The following is a 20,732-nucleotide window of genomic DNA, read 5'->3' as shown; positions in this document are numbered from 1 at the left end:
TGTACTGACGGTAGTTTCCTCTTCTCCATACAGATAGGAGGCAGTAAGTTCATCTGAGCGCATTCTAAACGGGTGCTGCCATGCTGTTTCCTTAGAAACATCGCAGACGTGATACTTTGCCAGAATCCTTAACTTGCAAGCCCCTCCCTCCCTGCACTTTAATCTTTTCCTCCTGAGGCGCTTTTGCCCTCCATAGCGCTGCTGAGCCATAGTGTTTCTCCATAAATCCAAGTTGTGTGCATGACACAGCGGCGTGAATGCTTCTATTCAAGGTCCAAATGTCAGCATAGCAGTCATTTAGTAGTCATTTATAAATAAATCTTGCATCTTGTGAGTATATATATAATCATTTGTTTCACATGTTTGCAGGTGATTTCTTCTGCAAAAAGTGCAGTTATCAAAAAGGCCATTGGGTTCTCATGAGCTGTCTACAAATGCATAAAAAACAAAGATGAGTTGTTTTGTCCTCTCTTGCCTCTGGAGCAACTTAACACCTGAAAATAAAACAACAACAGATGCAGGATTTCATTAACAGGCCATGGGTAAAAAAATAATAGAACACTTGATAAGTACATGTGATATACGTATATCAGTATACAGGTACCTGATGTGGTTCCACAGTCATGTTCATTAAGGCCAAAGAATGAAGGCTAAAGAGAAGAACAAAAAGAGGAACAAAAACTAAAAGAACAAAAGGGGTTCAAGTTAACGCATCATGAAAAAGAGAAAAGAAAAGCAGCAGTCAGTAACCAATGTTGAATAAATTGTACTTTTTGACAAGATACATTTTGCCTCGCTATTACATAACAAGTACCTTTTCTTCTATTTCTTTTATTTGCCTCTTTTGCAAGTCAATTCTGTCTTCCAGTTCTCTAATTCGCTGCATGGAAAAAATACATGTAGTTAGACAGTCAAAATTTAATCAATGACCACAACAACCATTCACATTTTCCAAAAGTGAGTTTACAATTCTGAACTGGTCTCTAAAATATCTTAAAAACCGACAAAGTGCGCATAATATTAACATTAATATAATTGGACAGCCACGCAAGACAAACAATACCCATGAGATCTAATATGACTCAATAAATATGACGCTTAATATTTACTTTTTATTATTTAAAAACATTTCCATCGACTGGCCTACAAAGTCGCCAAAGTTAACAGTTTTGTTTTCCCTATTGTGAATATTTCTTCCATACAGGCATTTTCTAAGGTCTCTCCTGATTCTTGAGTCATAAAATGCCAGTTAGTCAAAATGGATCTGATTAGTGAGTCCAGATCATTAGTCGGTAATTATTCATGTGTTTTGTGGTTGGAGGGTGCCTGCTGTTAGTGATTAAAATGAAAATTTAAGGTGCAGTGATGTTTGATGAGCAACAGTGTAAAACTACTGCGTGAGTTATCGAGTGGACGGATGCTGAAGGAGTCGGACAACACAGTAAAGGGAAAAGGGGAATCATCACAATGAAAAAGACATTCGCATCCACAGACGCAGTCATTCTGTTTCACCGTTTTCACATTTACAGGTAACGTACACACAGGGATACTGCATCTTTTCAAAGCACCAGAGATTTGGTGGTCTGAAAGGTCACATGGGTCAGATTGAAGGTGGGCCGTGTCCTCACTGGAGTTTGTTTTCAGCCTTACCTGTTGGGCCTGCTGGAGGAGCTCCATACGCTCCTGTAAGATCTGACTGTCATACTGCCGGCTCTGCCGGAGAATATGACGCCGCAGCTTGTCCACCGCAAGCCTCAGCTCCTCCTTCTGCCTTTCTGTCAGCGACTCGGCCACCGCCTGGCATGAAGGCTGCTCCTGCTGCAGAGCGCAATACAGCGTGGCCTCCAACTCCTCGATCCTCTGCACAGCCACCCACATACACCACAAACACACGCACGCACGGAAACATAACGGCATGCACGTGCAGATGAAAAAACCCACAAAGGCATGCACAAGAAATCAATATGAGGCACACAAACACAAACCAATGTGATCATGGCAGATATGGGTAACGCTTCCACCTTGTTATGGTAACCCTCAAATGGTGACTAAACAATACAACACCTAACATTTTCCTGCAGAACTTTTTTTTTTTTTAACGGAGATGCAAGTATAGCTTTCCAGATATTTTTCTGCACTGATTCAGAATCTGCCCTCATTTTTCTCCAGCACATCATGTTTTCCTAATAATATAATAATATAATACGTAGGGTTAGGTTCAGCAACTGGTGGATTTCTTTTCCTGAAGCGTCATAGCCATAAATAACCATGGAAAAATCTATATTGCAAAGCTTTTAAAGGTCAAACTTAAAAGCAAAAAATATAAGTCGTACCTAAAAAAAAAAAAAGAAAAAATAACTGATGTGATAAGGGGGGTGCGCTAAGGCTTTTTAAATCAGCTTCAAAAATAAGTTTTGAAACAAAAAGCCATCTCTGATTAAAGCTCGCCATTGACCAGTGTTATTGATTTTGAATGTGTACAACCTAACAGTCACATTTTAATCCACTCATATTTGGATGACTTAAGTGAGAAAAGTTAAGGCAAAAAAATGGCAACCCAAGAAAAGGAAATGTTTGCAAATTCTGTGATATTACAATCATTTTGAATTCAGTGGTAAAAGATGCAGTATCCCGACACAATGTGACAAATTTAACCTCCATGAAGAGTGTTGCATTCAAATGTCACATGCTGAAATGAAAATGGTGCACCCCTAGATTCTTGATTGCCTTTTATATCAACTATTATTGCCTTAAAAAAATAAATAAAAATAAAATGTTCATGTTAATCTGTCATCTTTTATCTAAATGCAAGATATACTGCCGGGAAATTTCTGGTCTGGCTCCGTACCATGTAGGCCTGGTCCAAGGCCTGCTTTCTGTAGTCCAACTCCTCCTCAAGGAAACCCTTCTGCTTGCTAAACAGCTCCTGTGGTAGAATGTCATGGATATATTTCCTGTTTGTTTGATTTAGCTTTGATCGGAAATGTAACTAAATATAAGCAATACAATGAAGTGAAAAGAAAAAGTATGACTAAAATGATCAAATCAAATCTCCTCATTCTATAACAAATAAAACAATTTGTCTCACTATTCTCATACTTTTGGAGGGGAGTAGAGCAATAAACATATAAAGCGCTAAACCAATTTATTCAACCACCTGTCCGAAAGATCATCCAGCATGAATAAGTGCTTTACAAACAAAAAAAATAAAATAATTCTATGAATGGCTCACTGGGCTTCTTTATAAGTCTGAATTTAAGCAAGCATAATATTCAACTATTAAATAATTTTCTAATGTTTGGGAATGTGAGTTAACGACTCTTGGGCATCTTAATCAAGAAACAGTCTTTTTGTAACACAATAGCTTACATTTGAAAATCCATGCACAACAACAATATCCATCATATTTTAGCACTCAAGAGTTTCTCCATATTGGGTTATTAACCATTATAGAAACTTTCAAAATGGTCTTCATTAAGGGAAGCTGTGGCTTGTAACGGGTGGTGTCCTCAATCCACATGAATATGTTATGGAACATCCAAAAATCTTAACTATTAAAAAATAATAATAGTCATTATACTGACTATCCAGGCAAATCAACGAAGCAATTTTTCACCTTGTCATTTTCCAAGTCAATCATTTTCTGCGTCAAAGCGGACTCTGTGTTGTCAACCTGTTTTAACCACTGTAAAGAAAGAGAGTGTGAGGGAAAACTATTTCTTGAATGTAAAGAAATGCTTTGTAATTTATCCAGAGGCTCACCTTCTCACACAGAGCTATAACAGTGCCAGCCTGGATCACTGCAACCTGCTCCTCATTTCGGAGATTCTGCAAAGACGGATAAGGATGACTCATTCAAAAAAGGTCACACGCTGGAGCACATTTCAATCACACGTACCCCGTTATCTCCTAGGATATCCAGTTTCTTCATTAGTTCTGGAATGACTACATCCTTAGCAGAGTGAAACCAGACATTACGTTTACAGTGTGTTAGCAGGACTTAATAGATGTTTTAATGGGTGTGGTTTACCTTGACTCCCTCCTGGCGGCAGTACACCTGCAGGGCACTGCTACTGTTCTCAGGGAATGCAGACATGTGAAAATTGAGGGCCGGAGACCTTCGCTCTCTTTCCTAAAGATACAAACTCAAGGTTAAAATTTGCAAACAGTACTAATATTGCATTATTGATGTCACCATAGTTTTGTGAGTGAACTTTTTGTGACCGTTTAATGTAGAAACTGCATATGGATTGAATGGCGGGTTTACTTACGATACTGAAACATGATCTAGAGCGGCTAAAATGAGGGAGTTGGGACAAATAAACATGTCAAACCAACAAAGACCATATACTGCAAATGCATGCTGAAACTCAAAATTGACAATGACATCTGCCTCTTTGCCTTCAGTGAAAAAGACCTGGAACATAAATAGATGCACACTCAACAAACAAGTGAATGCTGGGATAAGCAAGATTACACTGAATGTAATATACAAACCATCCATGAGATTATTGTTATGATCCATCAAACTCCGCTTCATGGAACATGTCAAACTAAATGTAGGACACGCATGCACAAACGAGAGGAAAAATTCAAACAAGATGATGTTCGGATGGTGAACTTAAAAAAATTTATTCAAGTAAAATTATAACACGACATTCATTTACTGAACCTTCCAGAACAGTGCAGAGGGATGCACAAAACTGCCATGCAAAACAAGGAGACACAGGTGCATACTCGGACAAAACATGGCTTTGAACGTGTGGTTGTTCCTGTACAGTATAAACTGTACATCAATCAATGAGTCACTGTATGTACGCATGTAAGCATCTGGAGCTGAGATTGTTGTTGTCGCCCCCTGGTGACAGCTTGACGATGGTACACTCTCTTACTTCCAGTTCCAGCACCCGGAATTCCAGCAGCTCGTTTTGGTCCCGGGCATCCTGAACCTCGGCCTGCAGCCGTGACTCTGCCTGCTGCAGTGCAAACATCTGCCCACAAGAGTAGGTCATTACTACTGTATTGCGTCAGCATTCTGTCACGTTCTCCATGCGCAGGTAATTGTCTCATTGAAACCAAATGAGATCTCAATTATTTGAGATTATTTGTTCTGTACCGGTTGGATGAAAAGTTGGACAGATGAATGGATGGTTTCAATCAAGGTGTGTTTTGCAAAATATTACAAACGCTTCTTAGACACAGTCCAATTTTACGTTATAATTAAGAAACTGTTGAAATACTTGATACACTATTCACAATGCTGAGTTATTGATATAGCTCTTGCTCCAACTCATCTCATCGGTTCGTGATTACGTTGTGATGTGGATAATGTTGCCATCAATGAGTGATTATGCTACAGCAGCATGTAAATTACCTTTTCGTGAAGTTCCTGGTTTGTCCTGAGCAAGTGCTGCTTGTCTTCCACCCACTTTGAGTCCTGCCACAGCAACCAGACAGAACATGAGAAACAAATGGCATACAAAAGGCAGAGGAGGAGTGGTAATAGAAAACATGTACAGAAATCAGAAAAAGCTCCCACATAGTGGCTGGTGCCTCGGATTTCAAATGACACATGCAAAGGAAACAGACATAAAGACAAAAGAACAGAGTGGCGGTAGCAAAAGTTTATTGATCAAAGAAAGGAGGTCCTCTACTGAGGTATCAAGGGAAAGCATGCCGATAAAAGATGTTTACAATGACAAAAGGCAATCGCAGGAGAAATTCAGCTGAGCATCAAATCACAACATAGAGCTGGCTCATCCATGCATGCAGCAACACAAAAGACCTTTCACAGAAGAGATGAGTTTTACCAACATTGCGTAATCACACCCCAAATAAATCCTATAATTAAAATCATTTTCTCTGGGAATTTCAATCAAAATGAAAGGTACACACTAAAACAATCAACATTATGTGAATTAGCAAAGATTTTACTATATATGCTTTTGGTTTTGGTCCAATGTAGAATATATCCAGTACCAGGCTAAGTGTTTGCACATATTAAACCAACTAATAAAAATGTGAAACTCTTGTCTTTAGGTTAAGAAAAAAAAAATACAATGTCTATGAAGGTGATTCAAAAATATAACCAATAATTTTCCTGGTGACAACACTAACAGAAAAGAGAACCCACAACAGGAAGGGTCGTGGACAACATGCAGGTGCAGAGTTGTGATAGACTGCGCATGCAGAAAGTGACATCAGAGGAACCGGCGGCAGACCTGGTCGGCATAGCGCCAGCCCAAGAGCACAGCGGCCAGACAAACATGCAGGAGGGCCAGTGAGAGGAGAACCCAAGAGCTGCGGTCGCCATCTCTTGTCTTTGTTACCTGCCCTCGCTCCACCAGAGCCTTCTCCAGGTCCACGATCTTGGCCTGGCAGCCGCTGAGCTCTGCCTGCAGCTGCTCACGCGTCTGAGGGTTAAAGGTCCAAATTGAACAGGATGAGGATAAAAAGTATCTTCTGATTGTTTGTTTTCTGGGTAAAGTACATCAAGGACTTTCAAATGTCTTTCTCTCACAACAATATTTTTGCATTTGATGTTTTATAACATTTATTTAAGCACATGTATTAAACTTATGTGCAATACATTTTAACTGAATCATCACTTAAGCACCAATTTTAACTTCCCTTTATTAAAGTCTGTTTATGTTCAAACTGTGCACAATATCACAGAAGCTTCCAATAATATTAAATATACTGAGCAAAAGGTACTTGACGGTACACACCCTGGCTTCCCTCTCAGCATCGAGAGAGCCTCCAGTTTGCTCTTGCAGGAGGGCATAGGCCCGCTGGAGAGCCTGGTATTCCCTGGTGAGCTGACGAAAACGAAGCTCAGACTCCTCACGAGAGACACTCTGTGAAATGAGAGCATTTATTTTGACTTAATTGACAAACTTATCTCCCTTTTTTTCCCCCGTTGCCAAAAGCTCTGTGGAGTAGCCTATTTTCTTGCAATACCGATAAATTTAGCAAATTCCTTACCTCCTCTAATTCCTCCTCTGGAGTGGCAGGTGTACGGTCAGTGAGGTCAGTGTTAAAGGAGGTCAGAGAGGATGTTTCAGACTCTACGGATTCCTCATCAAATCCAAAATACGTCTCCACAACATGCCTCTACGTAGAAGAATGGAAGAAAAACAGTACATTAAAATCACACCACAAATGCCCTTCTATTTTTGCTGACCTGCCAAATAACTGTCAATACCAATTTATGTCATTTTTTTAGCATTTGTTCTTTACGCTGTTTTGTAAAGCCCGTGCAGCCCTTACCATCATGTTTATAAGTCATCTCCTGGCAACCGGAAAAGTAAAGGCAGACCAATGCACACAGACAAATGAAGGCGGAGAAGTAGAGGATGAGAAGAAAGTACTCCGTCATGTTGCCTTGGACCAAAAATGTACAGACTAGGCAAAAAGCTACTCCTACTCACTTATCCAAGAAAGCCAAGCACCCAACACCATATAAACCTTGCAAATGCAACAACTATTTCCAGGTGGGAGATGGAGGACAGCCTATGTGTTGACTACTAACTCCTCCTCCTAGCAACATCTCTGATGCAATAGCCTCAACATGTTCACCCAATTAGACAACCTCATCTCAAAATCTCCTCGACCATACACACCCATTTAAGTGATTCATTCATTAACAATAAAGCAAACAAAAAATATAAAATTAAAAAATAAATACATTTAAAAAAAATAAGAATTTCCTCTGGCTGTTTAAACAAGACATGCTTGAGTTGCATTGTTGGCAACATGAGGAGAGCTGTCATCCTGTCTCTGGAGCCCAATTAAGCCAACAGATGTGCACTGCAGTATTCAAACAATCATCCAAGCACATATAAGATGGTTACTTAACCACTTGAGCAACATCCCGTACTTACTTTGGTTAGTTTGAGAGGTTTTCGCCTCGTCTTTTTGCCCATCGCCAGTCGCTCACGTTCCTAAACACAAACATGATGCGGTTGAACATCTCATTTAGTTTTTCACTTCACGGAAATTTCCGCTTTTTTGTGAAAATGAAAGTCTGAAATTAACAATAGGAAGATTTAATGGAGATAAGTGTATTGTGAATTCTGATCAATACATACCGTACAATAAATTTGTCCCAACTCCACCAGCATTAATCAATTGTTAATCGTTAAATGAATTAACCAATAAATCACAGAGTGAATGTTTCATGTCTTTAAAAGAGATGCAAAAGTTTTTATTTTCAGTTTCAGCTTTTAAATCAAAAAGACATTTTGTGTTGTGTGATAAAAGGCTATCCAACCATGTATAGATTAAATAGTTAACCTGCGTGAGTTCGTCGATGATGCTGCGTTGTTCTGCAATCTGGAGCTTCAGAAACTCGACTTCCTGCTCCTCGTGAGCGTGACTTAAGTCTGTGAGGGAACTGGGCCGCTTCAGTTGGTTTTGATGGGTTTGGTGTTGCAAGGTGGGACGGGAAGCTTTTTCTTTCTATGAGAGGGAGACAATAGCAAAATGAAAGCTCAACAGATAGCTTGTGTTTTTTTCTAAAATGCCCACTAGAGGTCATCTATGAGCATAAATCTATCACAAAAACATAAAATAACTGCCTGATCAAATGCAAAAAAAAAAGCATAATGATTCTTTTAGCAGCATGAACATTGCATTCATCTTTTTTTTTTTTTAATGAGACAAAGCAAATTTCATTCTAACCATCTCAGCGTTCTCACGACTCAAGTTTTTAAGTTTCTCCTCCATTCGCTGCAGTGTTTGCAGGAGGTCATCGTTCTTCTTGGACAGCCGCTTGGTCTTTTCAAACATGGGCTTCATCTGGCTCTCTGCCTCTCGAACTCTTTTGAGCTGGAAAGTGAACAGAAACGGCACACACACTCATTGTGGTTCTGCTGACCGCATGTCCTTTCTAATGCGTATATCATAAAGCAAAATGATCAAAGCGGTATTTTACTCCTAACTGTCCCTCTTTTCTTTTGCAATTTTATGGGCGCTTTGCGAGTATTCTGCATGTGCACTATAAATGCCTTTATGATAATGCTATGTCCTCACAAGTTCATTCCTCTCATCAGCCAGCAGAGCATTTCTGTCCTCCAGCTTCCTGATGACGGAGTGGAGCTCTGCTATCTTCAGCTGGAACCTCCTAGTGTCACGCTCCTCTGTCTCCTGGGAAGCAGGGGGGAGAGGGGAGGAGGAGGAATACAAAAACTGAACAAGGGGAAGACATGCATGCAGACAGGCAGGTGCAGGTTCATGGGAAGGAGAATGTGACGAAATGGAAGATGACAACTGTGAATGCACGAATGCCACTCAGACATGATAGTATTTCTACAGATACGTGTTGTATTACGAATGTCACAGAGAAGCATCCCTTCCAAACACTGCTGCACTGCATAATAGATGAATGAATTAGGTTGCTATGTATACCTGGTTGTTGAGCAGGTCCGTGTTGTCCCCAAGCCCAGGCACCACCTCTCTCTTTGGGCTGCCATGGTTGTATCTTTCGGCCTCCCGTACGTGAACCAGTTGCTCATCCAGGGCTTCCTTCTGGAGCTGGAGTTTCTGGGTATAGCCGGCCTGCATCCCCAGCTCTCTCTCCAAAGCACACACCACGCGGTCCTTGGCTTTTAGCTCATCCATCTATGAAAGAAGAAGGGGAGGAAAAGGGTAGTGATAAGATAATCAGTCAGAAAGATCATTTTCAGTGAAACGCAAATGAAACCTGAATTTTGGATGAGAAGAAAACGTAAAGGGTTAACGACTGGCAACATTCTTTGTCCGAACGGGTCTTCTATATCATACACAATGCAGTTATTGAATCATTGTGGTTAATGAGACAACAGCTTTTATTACTAAATATCACCAAACAGTGCACACAGCGAGGTAAAGTCACAGCAAGGCAGACAACAGTACTTAGCCTCGAACCTTCATCAGTGAGATAAGCCCTCAGCTGAAAGAAGTAGGAAAACAGATGCTAGTGAGCGAAGAGAGCTTTGTCCCAGTAAACGTATGACATTAAACTACCAGATGTTGCATTTGTCAAGCTACTGCAGTATGTTTTTTTTTCCACCTGCGAACTGTGGCCTTACCAGTCGTCGAATGTCTCTCTCACAGTCACGTTTGATGCGGTGCACTTCATCCTGGTGCTGCTGGTAAGCTGTCCTCAAATCAGATGCTTTGGCTTTATCGGCTTGCAGTGCAGTGGTCAGAGCCTCGTCGGCCTGCTTTTTGGCTGCCTTTAATTCTTGGATCTAAAAGAGAGGTCAACGTTCACAAATTTGTAAACAGCAGGTCCACTGTACTCCACTGATCTTTTCTCATGATAGGCATAGTTTCTCTCGGAAGGCGACCTGTGAAACAATAGCTTGGCAACAGGCTTTTCCATGCGGCATCCTGTTTTTATTGTATTCAAAACATCCACATTCCTCGTCAACACAGTGGAGAAATTAAAACCGTGTCGATGTTGAAACGTACCTCTTGTTGTAGCTTTAGTCTCTCACCATCGAAAGCTCTCCTCGCCTCTTCCCGAGCCTCTCCGAGAAGAGCGTTTTTTAGCTTGTCAGCGGCTCCGTCTCTCAGGGCGTGCACTAGTCCCTGGAGCCTCTGTACTTCAGTGTCGCGGATCTTAATAGTCCTAGCCAGTTCCGCTTCATGCTGCCGTGCGAGGGCTTCACGTGCTGCTGCAGTCTCGCGGAGCTTCTCCTCATGGAGTTTGGCGCGCAGGTCAGTGAGCGCCACAGCATGCTTGTGCTGCTCCAGCTCCCGGGCCTGACGCTGCTCCTGGAGCCGCTCACGCAGCTTACACACCTGAAGAACGCAATGTCTCTCAGTCATTCAATATCAACTTACTAGTCACTTCATTAGTACACAGTTCAGTGCCCCCTTCCTGATTTTTTTTTTTTTTTTTTTTTTTAAGATTCATCACATTTAAATGTTCCAGGTCATGACACCAATTTGAATATCTCACAATGACATTCCAAGTTCATATAAAAGACAGTTTCTCAAAGATCATTTTATTATTAACCTTTCTGACCCTACGTGAAACAATTATGGCTCTCTGAACCTAATAGCTAGTTGTGCCATCCTTGGCAACAATTGCTCAAAATAAGCTTTTGCAATGACTGTTTTGGAATTTGTCTCACTCGCCTTTGCAGAAGTATTTTAATTGAGATCATATCGGACAGTTTTCGAGTATGAATCTCAATTGAATTTATGTCCTGACCCTGCAACTCCAAAACAATAATTTTGGTATTTCTTTTAACCATAAAAAGTTAGGCTTGCTGGTATGTTTTAGGTCATTGCCCTGCGATGTAATCCAAACGTGCTCTTTTGTGATTGTTTTTTTTTTGTGGGCGGGTTTATGAAAAAATTACAAAACTAATCTTTGTGAACCTATTAAGGAAGATAGCATTTAGATATTGTGAAGCTCTATACAAAAAATGTCCCCAGCAATATATAACAAAAGATAATTCAAACATTCCATCCCACACGCTAGACTGGTTCCCAGGCAATGATATTTATTCCGTAATTGTTCCATACCCGCCCATGCTTCCGTACCTTGCCACGCTCCTGCTGCAGCTCAATCTGGATGTCCATCATTTTGCTCCTAAGCTCCTCGTTGGTGGCCTGAACTGAGTCAGCCATCACCTAGAATTTCTCCAACTTCCTACCCTTCTTAAGGGGCGGGACCACAAAGGGTGTGGCGGACGACATAGCACTTCCAACCACTGAGGGAAGACATGGAGAGGCAGGCGTGGTGTACCAGGAGAAGAGAATCAGGTGGTGATGATGACGATCTTTACAGCAAGTCCCACTTGACACATCATGGTGCTGGTCAAGTCTACATTACGTCTAGTGTAGAGGATAAAAACACAACACAAGCATTATAACATTATTACATAGTAGGTTCAACTACAAATATGTACTATAAAAGTTATCCACCATTGACCCATGTATAATTTCTATGTTGGTGTCCTAAATTACTTGCTTCTTTAATCCTCAATCAGAGGCAGAACTAATTATTCCTTACTTTGTTTCCTCACCACCAAGATAGATCTGCCTACCAGTGCAGCTGAAGAAGACAAGTACAAGCGCTTTGATGAAGTCAGGACAGTTCAAGATTTTGATTCTTTAAGTAGTAAGCTACCCAAAGGCCCTAGTTTAAGCTACTTGTATAAGCATGTGAGCTGTACTGTGAAATTTGTATTCATGCCTGCATGGTGAAAAAAAACAATGTGGGACAAAATCATTGCGAGCCGTGGGACCGAGAGGTACACAACACAGCCAGCTTCCTTTACTGGCTGAGACCAAGACAAAAAAGGAGCACGCTCGGAGAATTGGGAGCAAGGAAGTCGAAATGCCTTGTGACAGGACTGAGTTGTTTACAACTTTTAAGCTGTCAGCCAAAAAAGAATTTATCAGCCAACACAACCACCAGTCACGAGACAGACTAGCATTTTTTTTTCTATAGGGAGAAACTAGTCAACCTGCGTACAACCACAGATGAGACAATACGGTTGTCACGACACTAAAATTACATCTAATAAACACAATATACCATGTCATCTAAGTTTTGTATTCAGATACATACATGTAATTAGCAATACTTTTGACAACACTATTAGACACGCCTCACGAAATTTCTTGTTCGGTCTGAACATAGCATTAAGCAGTGATTCTCAACCACGTTAGTGTCTGGAAATTATCCAATTTCATTTAAATGCTCTAGAAATTTATATTTACTCCATTTACTCCAAATAATAAAATGCTCTTACACTCAATGGCAGAAGGAAAAGTTAACAGTGTGTGTCTCACTTGCTGCCATTCTTAATAGATTTGTTTTAATCTTTGCAACTTAATAGTTTTGTTTCAAAAAAGAAATAAAGAGAACAAGCCCAGGTTTAACAGTAAGAACATTTGCGAGGAAAGATTGAGTTTGTTCTAAGTAAAATGTACGGACTGACTGAAAAGTTGGGAAACACTGATGTGGAATAAAAGTCAGATAGACAAAAATAAAGTGAACCACCAAGTAGGACAATCAATGAAGGTGTCTACTTGAAAAGTCAGAGGCAATTAAAAATGGATTGCTGGGTGTTGAGCATTTGCCAAGCTTAAAAGGGGTGCGTCAAATCCCTTTGTTACAAAAAAATACAAAGCTAAGTTAGCATTCATAACCACATGCGGCGCCATCTTTAAGCTGTGTTGGCATTGCCAAACATTAATACAACACAAACAGATGGCTACAACAGTTGCCGCGGAAACCCTTGCTCCCTCAAAGTCTTTTGCTCTCACAGCGGGAGATAACTAGTAGGAACACTTTTGGATTGGATTGGAAATTCTCAAACAAACAAAACAGAGGCTTGCACATTTAAGAACCAGTCACCTAAGCACTGTGTTATCTCATACAATCTCTGCAAAAATGCGGTGAGGCTGGAGGGCGAGGAAACGTACGCATGGTCAAACCGTGGCATGCAGTACGAGATGGAAGCAAGGCAGACAAAGGTTACATCTTATATCAATAAGAGGCAGAACAATTCTGCAGAGAAACAAACCTTCAAGCGTCTCCACCGTTTTACATTCTCCAACCCTCACAGCTGCCATGGCAATAGAAGCAAGCAGGGACAACCGGGGATCTCACGCTTGTTCACAGAGATGTAGAGAGTTCATTCAGACACAGAGCAAGCAAGCGACGACACAAGTGTGCGTTCTTTGAATCTTTACACTGAATTATCAGGGAGTGACACACATTCCCTCCAGCACCAGAGCAGCCCTTTGCACTAATCCTCATTAAATGTACTTACAGTGATTCATTAGATGTGACTTACAAGCATGTTGTGCACGGGAAACTGCTAATAACTGTAAAGGGGGGGAAATGCTAGTTGAAATGACTGCCAGATGGTTAAAGTGCTTTATCGACATGGGGGAAATGGGTGCAGCTCCCCATCCTACCATACTATCATGAAGAATTATTTGCACATTTTTCTGAAGTTGGAAAATGCTTAACCAAAAAACAAGGGTCTTTCTCAAAGCCTCCTGGAGCCAAATGCTGCCTACATGACAGCCAGAGACTGACGCTAACAATGTTGAGGTCTAAGGACATTCAGGAATGTTATGAGGCAGATTGGAAAATTTTATGGAGCCACACCACAAAAACATCTAACGTCCACAGAAGCAAACAAAAAGTGCAACATCACAGGCACAGCGCTTAAATGACCTCATCCAGTTAAAGAAGAGCCAGAAAGCATTCAAAGTCTTAGGGAAAAGGATTAAAGCTGGATAAAATACATCCTTTAAATTCAATTATACTGTCAATAGAATACAAAACCAACTGTGTATATTCACCACGACACTGTTAAGGCTGGAAAACACAAACCACAAGATGCTGAGATTTTTTTTTTTTAACTAAATATTGGGTTTTTTTTGTACTTTAAGATTTGAGCACCACTTGTTTGGGTCACCACTGCTTGGACCTTCTCCATTAAGCACAATCCGCCCTTTGTGATTTTTTCTTGAAACTTAGTGGAGGGGTGGTGCATCATTACATTTTACTGCCAATCAAAAAAAAAGTGTAATCCTATTTTGTATGATCAACATATTAATGCTACCCTTGTAGTCTGCCCAAAACCATCTTCATAACTATTGCAGGAAGAAGTTTAATTATATCACAAAGTAAAAGCATACAAAAATGAATCTATCAATTTTCTTTGTGGGGTCACTGGTGATCTGGATCCTCTCCCAACTCCCTTCAGACAAAAAGCAGATTACACCTTGAGCTGAACTGGTCAACAGTCAATTTCAAGGCACATATAGAAAAACAATTCCTACATATTCACACCTACGCGCAATTGTGAGTCATAAATTAACATACAGGTTTGTGGAATGCGAGATGATGCTAGAGTACCCATGAAAAGGCATGCATGCATTGGAGAAGATGAAAACTCCACAAAGGAGGTCCGGAGCCAAGATTGAAACCCAGGCAATCTTCACTTTCAGGGAGGTTACCCAATGAAACACAGCGCTTTTTGAAAAATACACTCACATTATTTTTAAACATGAAATCCTCGAGAGAAAACAGCCATTCTAATACAGATGGAACGTGGGAAAAGTCCCGTTGGCTGAGCGAGACCATTTTAAGGTGTCAAATATTAACCTAAAACGTGAGCCACATAGGTCCAATAAATAAAGATAAAAGAAACTGCAAGTACAAATGAGAAAAGACTTCTTTGACTGAGTCATAAAATCAATAGACGGGACGGTGTGTATAATGGACTGAGATCAAGTTCTGTTTATATTACACGTTCCCTACAAGCATGACACACATGAACACACATTGTCATTGTAATCCTATCAGCATAGTGGAGACTGTCAGAACAGGTCTGGCCTCACTCCAGTGAATAGCCACCCAGCCACGAACACACACACACACACACACACACACACACAGTGATACAGAGACACTCCAAAGTCACTATTTGAATCCCATTGAGAGTCTGTAACATAGCTGAGTGCAACGCTAGTGGACCATGAGGCCTAAAACTACTCTGCCAGGAGAATGATGCATGTTGGTGACCTCAATGACTAGTGAACCTAAACATATAAACACAAAGTCTCTCTTATCCAGCTGTATAGTTACAATCCAAGAAATATCAATATATTGGATTACATCTGTATTGAACCTACTGTGTAGTGTTAACTTTAATGATGATATAATCTCATTTTTTAAAGACGTTAAACACTCTTCTCACGTTTTTCCTCAGAACAACCTTTTCTGAGGATGCTCCTTTTATTTAGTATTAAGTCCAACATAAAAAAGCAACAAAATTCCAAGCAAACACTCACATTGCAATTGCAATTTACACATTTAATTATAATTGAATTAGAGATACAAAGTGTGGGTGAGTGTAATACAGTGCAGTTTGTCACCACTGTACAGTAAACTACAATCATATCAATAAAAAAAAAAACATCTGTGCATCTTATATTGTTAATTAATACTTCTTTGTGAGGAATGGGTTGATTGTGAAGTGTGCAGAAGTACCTAAAGAAGAGTTCTGCAAGTGTAGTCTACTTGGATTATGATGATAGTTGTGCCTGCAGATTAGGTTAGGTAGAGGAGGTTGGGCGAGACAGAAAACTTTAAGGGTGCTATAAATTACACTGAGCAGATTTGACAGCATTTTTACAGTATGATCACGTGTTGCTTTATAACCGGTGTCAAACTCAAGGACCGCGGGCCAGAGCCGGCCCTCCACATTAGTTAAGTGGCCTGCCAGCAATGGTTTGCCTTAATTTCTGCATGACCTCTGTTCAAAATTAACCATAAAAATGAAAACAACCAAAACCAAATGCTGGGACAATTATGTAATATGGGTGATTGATTGTTCGGGTTCCTACACGGAACATTTCAAAGGTAAAGGACGAGATGTGTACCTGACTCCTTCTTATACCTAATCCAGGCTCCTCTGATGTAACCAAAGAAAAAAAAACAAATGTTGTTTTTAGTGATTTTGCAGAATATTAATTCACACTGCTACTATTGCACTGGTCTGCAGCCTTCATTTTAAAAAAAAAGTTCTCTAACTGAACAAAATGTGAACTAAACCGTGATATAAAACTAAATTATGATAATCCTCTTTTTTAGCCATGTGTAAATGAAAATGACCACTGCATTTGACCCATCACAGCGAACACACACTGATAGTGGCACCCACTGGAGAAGGGGGCTGCTAATGTGACTGGGGAGCAGTCCGGGGTTTGGTGTCTTACTCAAGGACACCACAGCCATGTGTCAGAGGGCATGGGGGTTGGTACAATTTTAACCACTTGGCCCCCGCTGCTCATATACAAAACAGTGATTTCTGGTTCTTTTGTCCATAACTTACACCCAAAGTGATTCTGTAAATATTTTTCGGATTATACTATAGGTCGCTGGGTATAAATCACCATAGTCATCATTTCAAGAAGAAAGAACATACCGCTGGTGTTGGGCAAAAATGCCCTACGTCACAATTGGGTCATTTTAAATCTATACTATTGGTCATTCCACATGTGTGGGTGTTATTTTTATAAATTATTGACCAATCTAAAATGTTGACAATGGCATGCTCGCTTTGATGATGCATCAGTAATTATTGAACAAACGTGAAAAAAAAGTGATGATTATTTCAGTGTAAGGATTCCCACCAACGCCAGCAATATACAAGTTGCTCTGAAGTTTAATTCACATTTTGGGGGGAAATTTATTTTACAAAAATCGAGTAGATCTCTAACTCACTCCCAAAATTCCCGTTCCTTATACACGGATGTGTTTGGAAACATTGTCCGAGCGTGCACTGCTTCACACCGGCCGTTTAGAAACTCAGAGCGTTGTTCAAATGTGCTGTTCGGTTAGTCGCAGGGCCCAGTGTGGCCTTTGCAGTCAGATCAGCTCGAACACGCAGCCTTGCCCTGAGCAGCAAACGTGCAGCACATGTTAGCCGTCTACGAGGTTATAACACTCTGGAGCACTACAATGGCCTGAGTGCAGGCATTGCAGTATGGAAAGCAATTTGGGGATTTATTTGATACACTTGACATCCATCTTGAGGTCCATGTATTACTACACTTTTATGACCTCACTCAGCGCATTTGTAGAACAACTAGTCCTCGCTACTAGAATAACTGTCTTATTAGTAATGTTTTCCACTATGCACACCAATTTCGGCCGACTAGTACACAATTAAACCCAATTAGTGAGCAGTCCTTTATAAATAAAGATGTATTGTGACTACAAGGCCCCACTAGGAGACATGTTGACATAAATAGTAGTACCAAAAGATCCACTAGTAGTTTTTCCGCACGTGGGCAGTCATTCTTCTAGTGCGTTAGTGCAACATACTAGTACCTGGACTTTAAAATGGGTATCAAGAATCCTGATTCAGTATTCAAAACAGCTTTCTATTAAGGCTGTCCATGCATTCAATATCATGTTACTAGTGAGACAAAGCTGTGCACTAGTTGACAAATGCATGATACTAATACTATAGTGGCATTATAAAAGAAATACTACTAGTTAACATCGTGCTTCACTTGAGGTATAGTAGCATACAGATAAATGTGTGTACAATTTTGCCTCACTGCTAACATTAAGGTTTCCTATGCCAAAGTGTTCCTGCTTGAGTGTGGTTCTTCAACTAGACAGCCCTTATTCTACTAGTGCATTGAATTGCCTCAGTGATGACAAAGAGTATACAACTTGGACAACTTTGGAATATCAGTAGGAAAACTACATTTTACTCGTGAGGCAAAGCAATTAGCGGACACTTTGGGGCTACACGTAGGTTCAAGCAGATTATTAGTAATGTTAATAGTGCAGCACAATAGCTTAACAGTATGAATTAGGTACACTTTCTAGATAGCCAAAAGTGCCACTTGTCAAGGGAATTACATTATCTTGAAGAAACAGTTGTTGTACTAATGTGCTCAACTCAGAACAAATATGCAAGATGAACTTCAAGGATAGAGATTTTCTTTTTTTATGTATTTTTGACATCCATCCAAGATTTGCGAACAAGTAAGCACCTAGTCTTTATGAGCAGGACAAGTTTGACATACAATTAAAACCGCTACACTAGTAGAAGAACCTTAAAAAGAACATCAGGGATCTGAAATAAATGATTTTAAGGACAGAAAGGCAGTCAAACTAGAGGATTAAAGTCTGCCACTGACATCAACCACGCCCCACGGAGACACATGCATGAGTCTGCAGCAGCTGCAGCACCAACCAGACAGTCTCGATACAGGTCGGCTGTCCTTGCAGCCTGCAAGGTCTTCTTTTGATGTGTCCGTGCAATGCAAGCAATCATTTGCTTGAAGCTTGTCATGCCTTATAGTGTCCTCACTATTCGTGAGGGTGGCTTGACTGCATTGCACTGCACCGCACTGCACTGCACAGGAAGTGGAAGAGAAGAGAGCGGCAGACAGACAGGATATTAAAGATGAAAGATCATCATTAAGCATGACACTTCCACCTCGGGATAACATTAGCTCCACGGTGCAGCGTTGTGCGTTTTATTACGTTGGCCCTGTCAAGTGCACTCCTTGGAGGCTACACGAGCTCCAACTGCAGCCTCCATTGGCAACTATAAACTGGCACCCGCTTGCAGCTAAAATCAAATACGGCGTCCACAAACAAGTTGTCAAGCATCACAATTGTTACACTCACCTGAATTAGACGTCCAGTAACGATACAGGACTCAAGTCCACGAGGGGAGACTGTAGGGAATTCGGCGTGGGGGTGCTCACCTCATTCGCAAATCCACACAGCAAAATTGAACACAAGGTCCACTTCAAGCGGGTTAATTCATTTTCATCCACAACACTCCGGGGCTGTATAATCACCCGCTAGCTTAGCTGCTCTTTTCCGCCTAACCGGGCGGAGCGAGTACACGCGATGACAGCAGTGCCCAGTGTGTGCGTAAGAAATGAAATAAAAGTGTCTCGACGGAGAAAGATGTGCGGGGGAAGTGGGGCGGGCGTCGCCGGTAGCGTGATAAAAGCGCGACACCTGACTGCGTGTTCAAGAATGACACCGCCGGTGAAGACGATGACGTCACCAGATTTATTAACGATTTAATTATTTTTAGATGATTTTTTTTAACATTCAATTATTACTTCCTTTGCGTGTCATTTTGTTTTGTTCGTGTGTGTGCCATAAAGCTAATTTAATTCATTTCTAACGACTACAGTGACCAAACTGACCCACACTTAGCCGGGCTGACGTGACTTAATTTTATTTTGACTGACACTTTAGACACTTCCATTGACTAACAGCAGTACTACTACTACTACTACTACTACTACTACTGCAACCACTGATTGACAATTCATTTGATAATAATAATAATAATTCCAAGCAGTCAGTGATTGTGTAGTGGTACTCTCGCCTGGCTTGTGTGCGGGCGGCGTGGGATGGGATCCCAGTCAGTGATGGAGTCTGTGCGTGCCCTGCAACTGGCTGGTGATCAGTTCAGGGTGTAGTGCGCCTTTCGCCCATAGTCAGTTGGGATGGCCTCCAGAACCCCCTGCGACAATGTACAGCAGGGTTCGGGAACTCCAGTTCCTGGAGAGCCATATCTGGTTGAGACCTCGCCCTACTCAAATAATCAGGATCGTTTCAGGCTAATGCAGGGCTTGCTGGTCATTTAAATGAGGTGTTTTTGGAGTAGGGAGAGATCCAAAATGGGCAGGAAATCGCTCTCCAGGAATTGGAGTTCCCTACCCCTGCTGTACAGGATAAGCGGTGTGGATGATGACCCGCAATTTGTCCTCCAATTCAGTGCCTGTGCCATTTTTATAAACCAGCAAATTGATACAAAATCACGTAACACCAACATTTGATAGAGGCTTTTTTTATTGGCACCCATTAGATTGTGCAAGTTCCTCCAGGCAGACACCTTAAGTTACCATCAGACATCCTCATGATCACCACACAATCGAGATCAAACATTGCATTAAGCATCAGACTTGTTTTTTTAAAAACCATCTTCATCCATGAGTGATACACCCACAAACACAGCACATCAAGATCCAGCGGGCTCTCTCTATGTGAGACAGTATGACTTAAAAAAAAAAAGTACAAATAATGTAACCACATAAAAGTGCATGCAGTGAGGGTGACCCAGATTCCGGCGGATGCATTACTTCCGCACCACTGCTCATTTCTGCCTCCCATGACAGTGTCTGCATGTCTGCCATTCACAAGCATATGCAGC

General features: G+C 40.9%; 1 protein-coding gene across 3 annotated transcripts; it reads right to left on the bottom strand.

Annotated features, from left to right (window-relative positions):
- Positions 1-347: 347 nt before the first annotated feature.
- Positions 348-19,504, bottom strand: jakmip1 (janus kinase and microtubule interacting protein 1). Of its 3 annotated transcripts, none has more exons than XM_088293310.1 (23): positions 19,184-19,504; positions 11,539-11,832; positions 10,456-10,788; positions 10,071-10,232; positions 9,409-9,621; positions 9,034-9,189; positions 8,683-8,829; positions 8,296-8,460; positions 7,884-7,943; positions 6,985-7,113; positions 6,729-6,857; positions 6,330-6,413; positions 5,375-5,437; positions 4,893-4,991; positions 4,031-4,132; positions 3,899-3,952; positions 3,763-3,828; positions 3,617-3,685; positions 2,849-2,926; positions 1,651-1,860; positions 815-880; positions 605-681; positions 348-494 (listed from the first exon to the last, which is right to left on the bottom strand). In XM_088293310.1, the coding sequence occupies exons 2-22, from the start codon at positions 11,623-11,625 to the stop codon at positions 631-633; spliced, it is 2,523 nt and encodes an 840-aa protein (XP_088149436.1). In that variant the 5' UTR covers positions 11,626-11,832; positions 19,184-19,504; the 3' UTR covers positions 348-494; positions 605-630. The 3 variants fall into 3 exon arrangements, with proteins under 3 accessions (XP_088149436.1, XP_088149435.1, XP_088149437.1); XM_088293309.1 differs by having other exon boundaries at positions 605-650; XM_088293311.1 differs by having other exon boundaries at positions 9,034-9,147.
- Between the last annotated feature and the right edge of the window lie 1,228 nt (positions 19,505-20,732).

This window comes from Idiotropiscis lumnitzeri, chromosome 4 (assembly GCF_059441095.1).
Source record: "Idiotropiscis lumnitzeri isolate Australia: NSW breed Sydney's pygmy pipehorse chromosome 4, RoL_Ilum_1.0, whole genome shotgun sequence".
Lineage (NCBI taxonomy): Eukaryota > Metazoa > Chordata > Actinopteri > Syngnathiformes > Syngnathidae > Idiotropiscis > Idiotropiscis lumnitzeri.
Note: the sequence above shows the minus strand (reverse complement) of the source record. Positions and strands in the feature narration are given on the sequence as shown.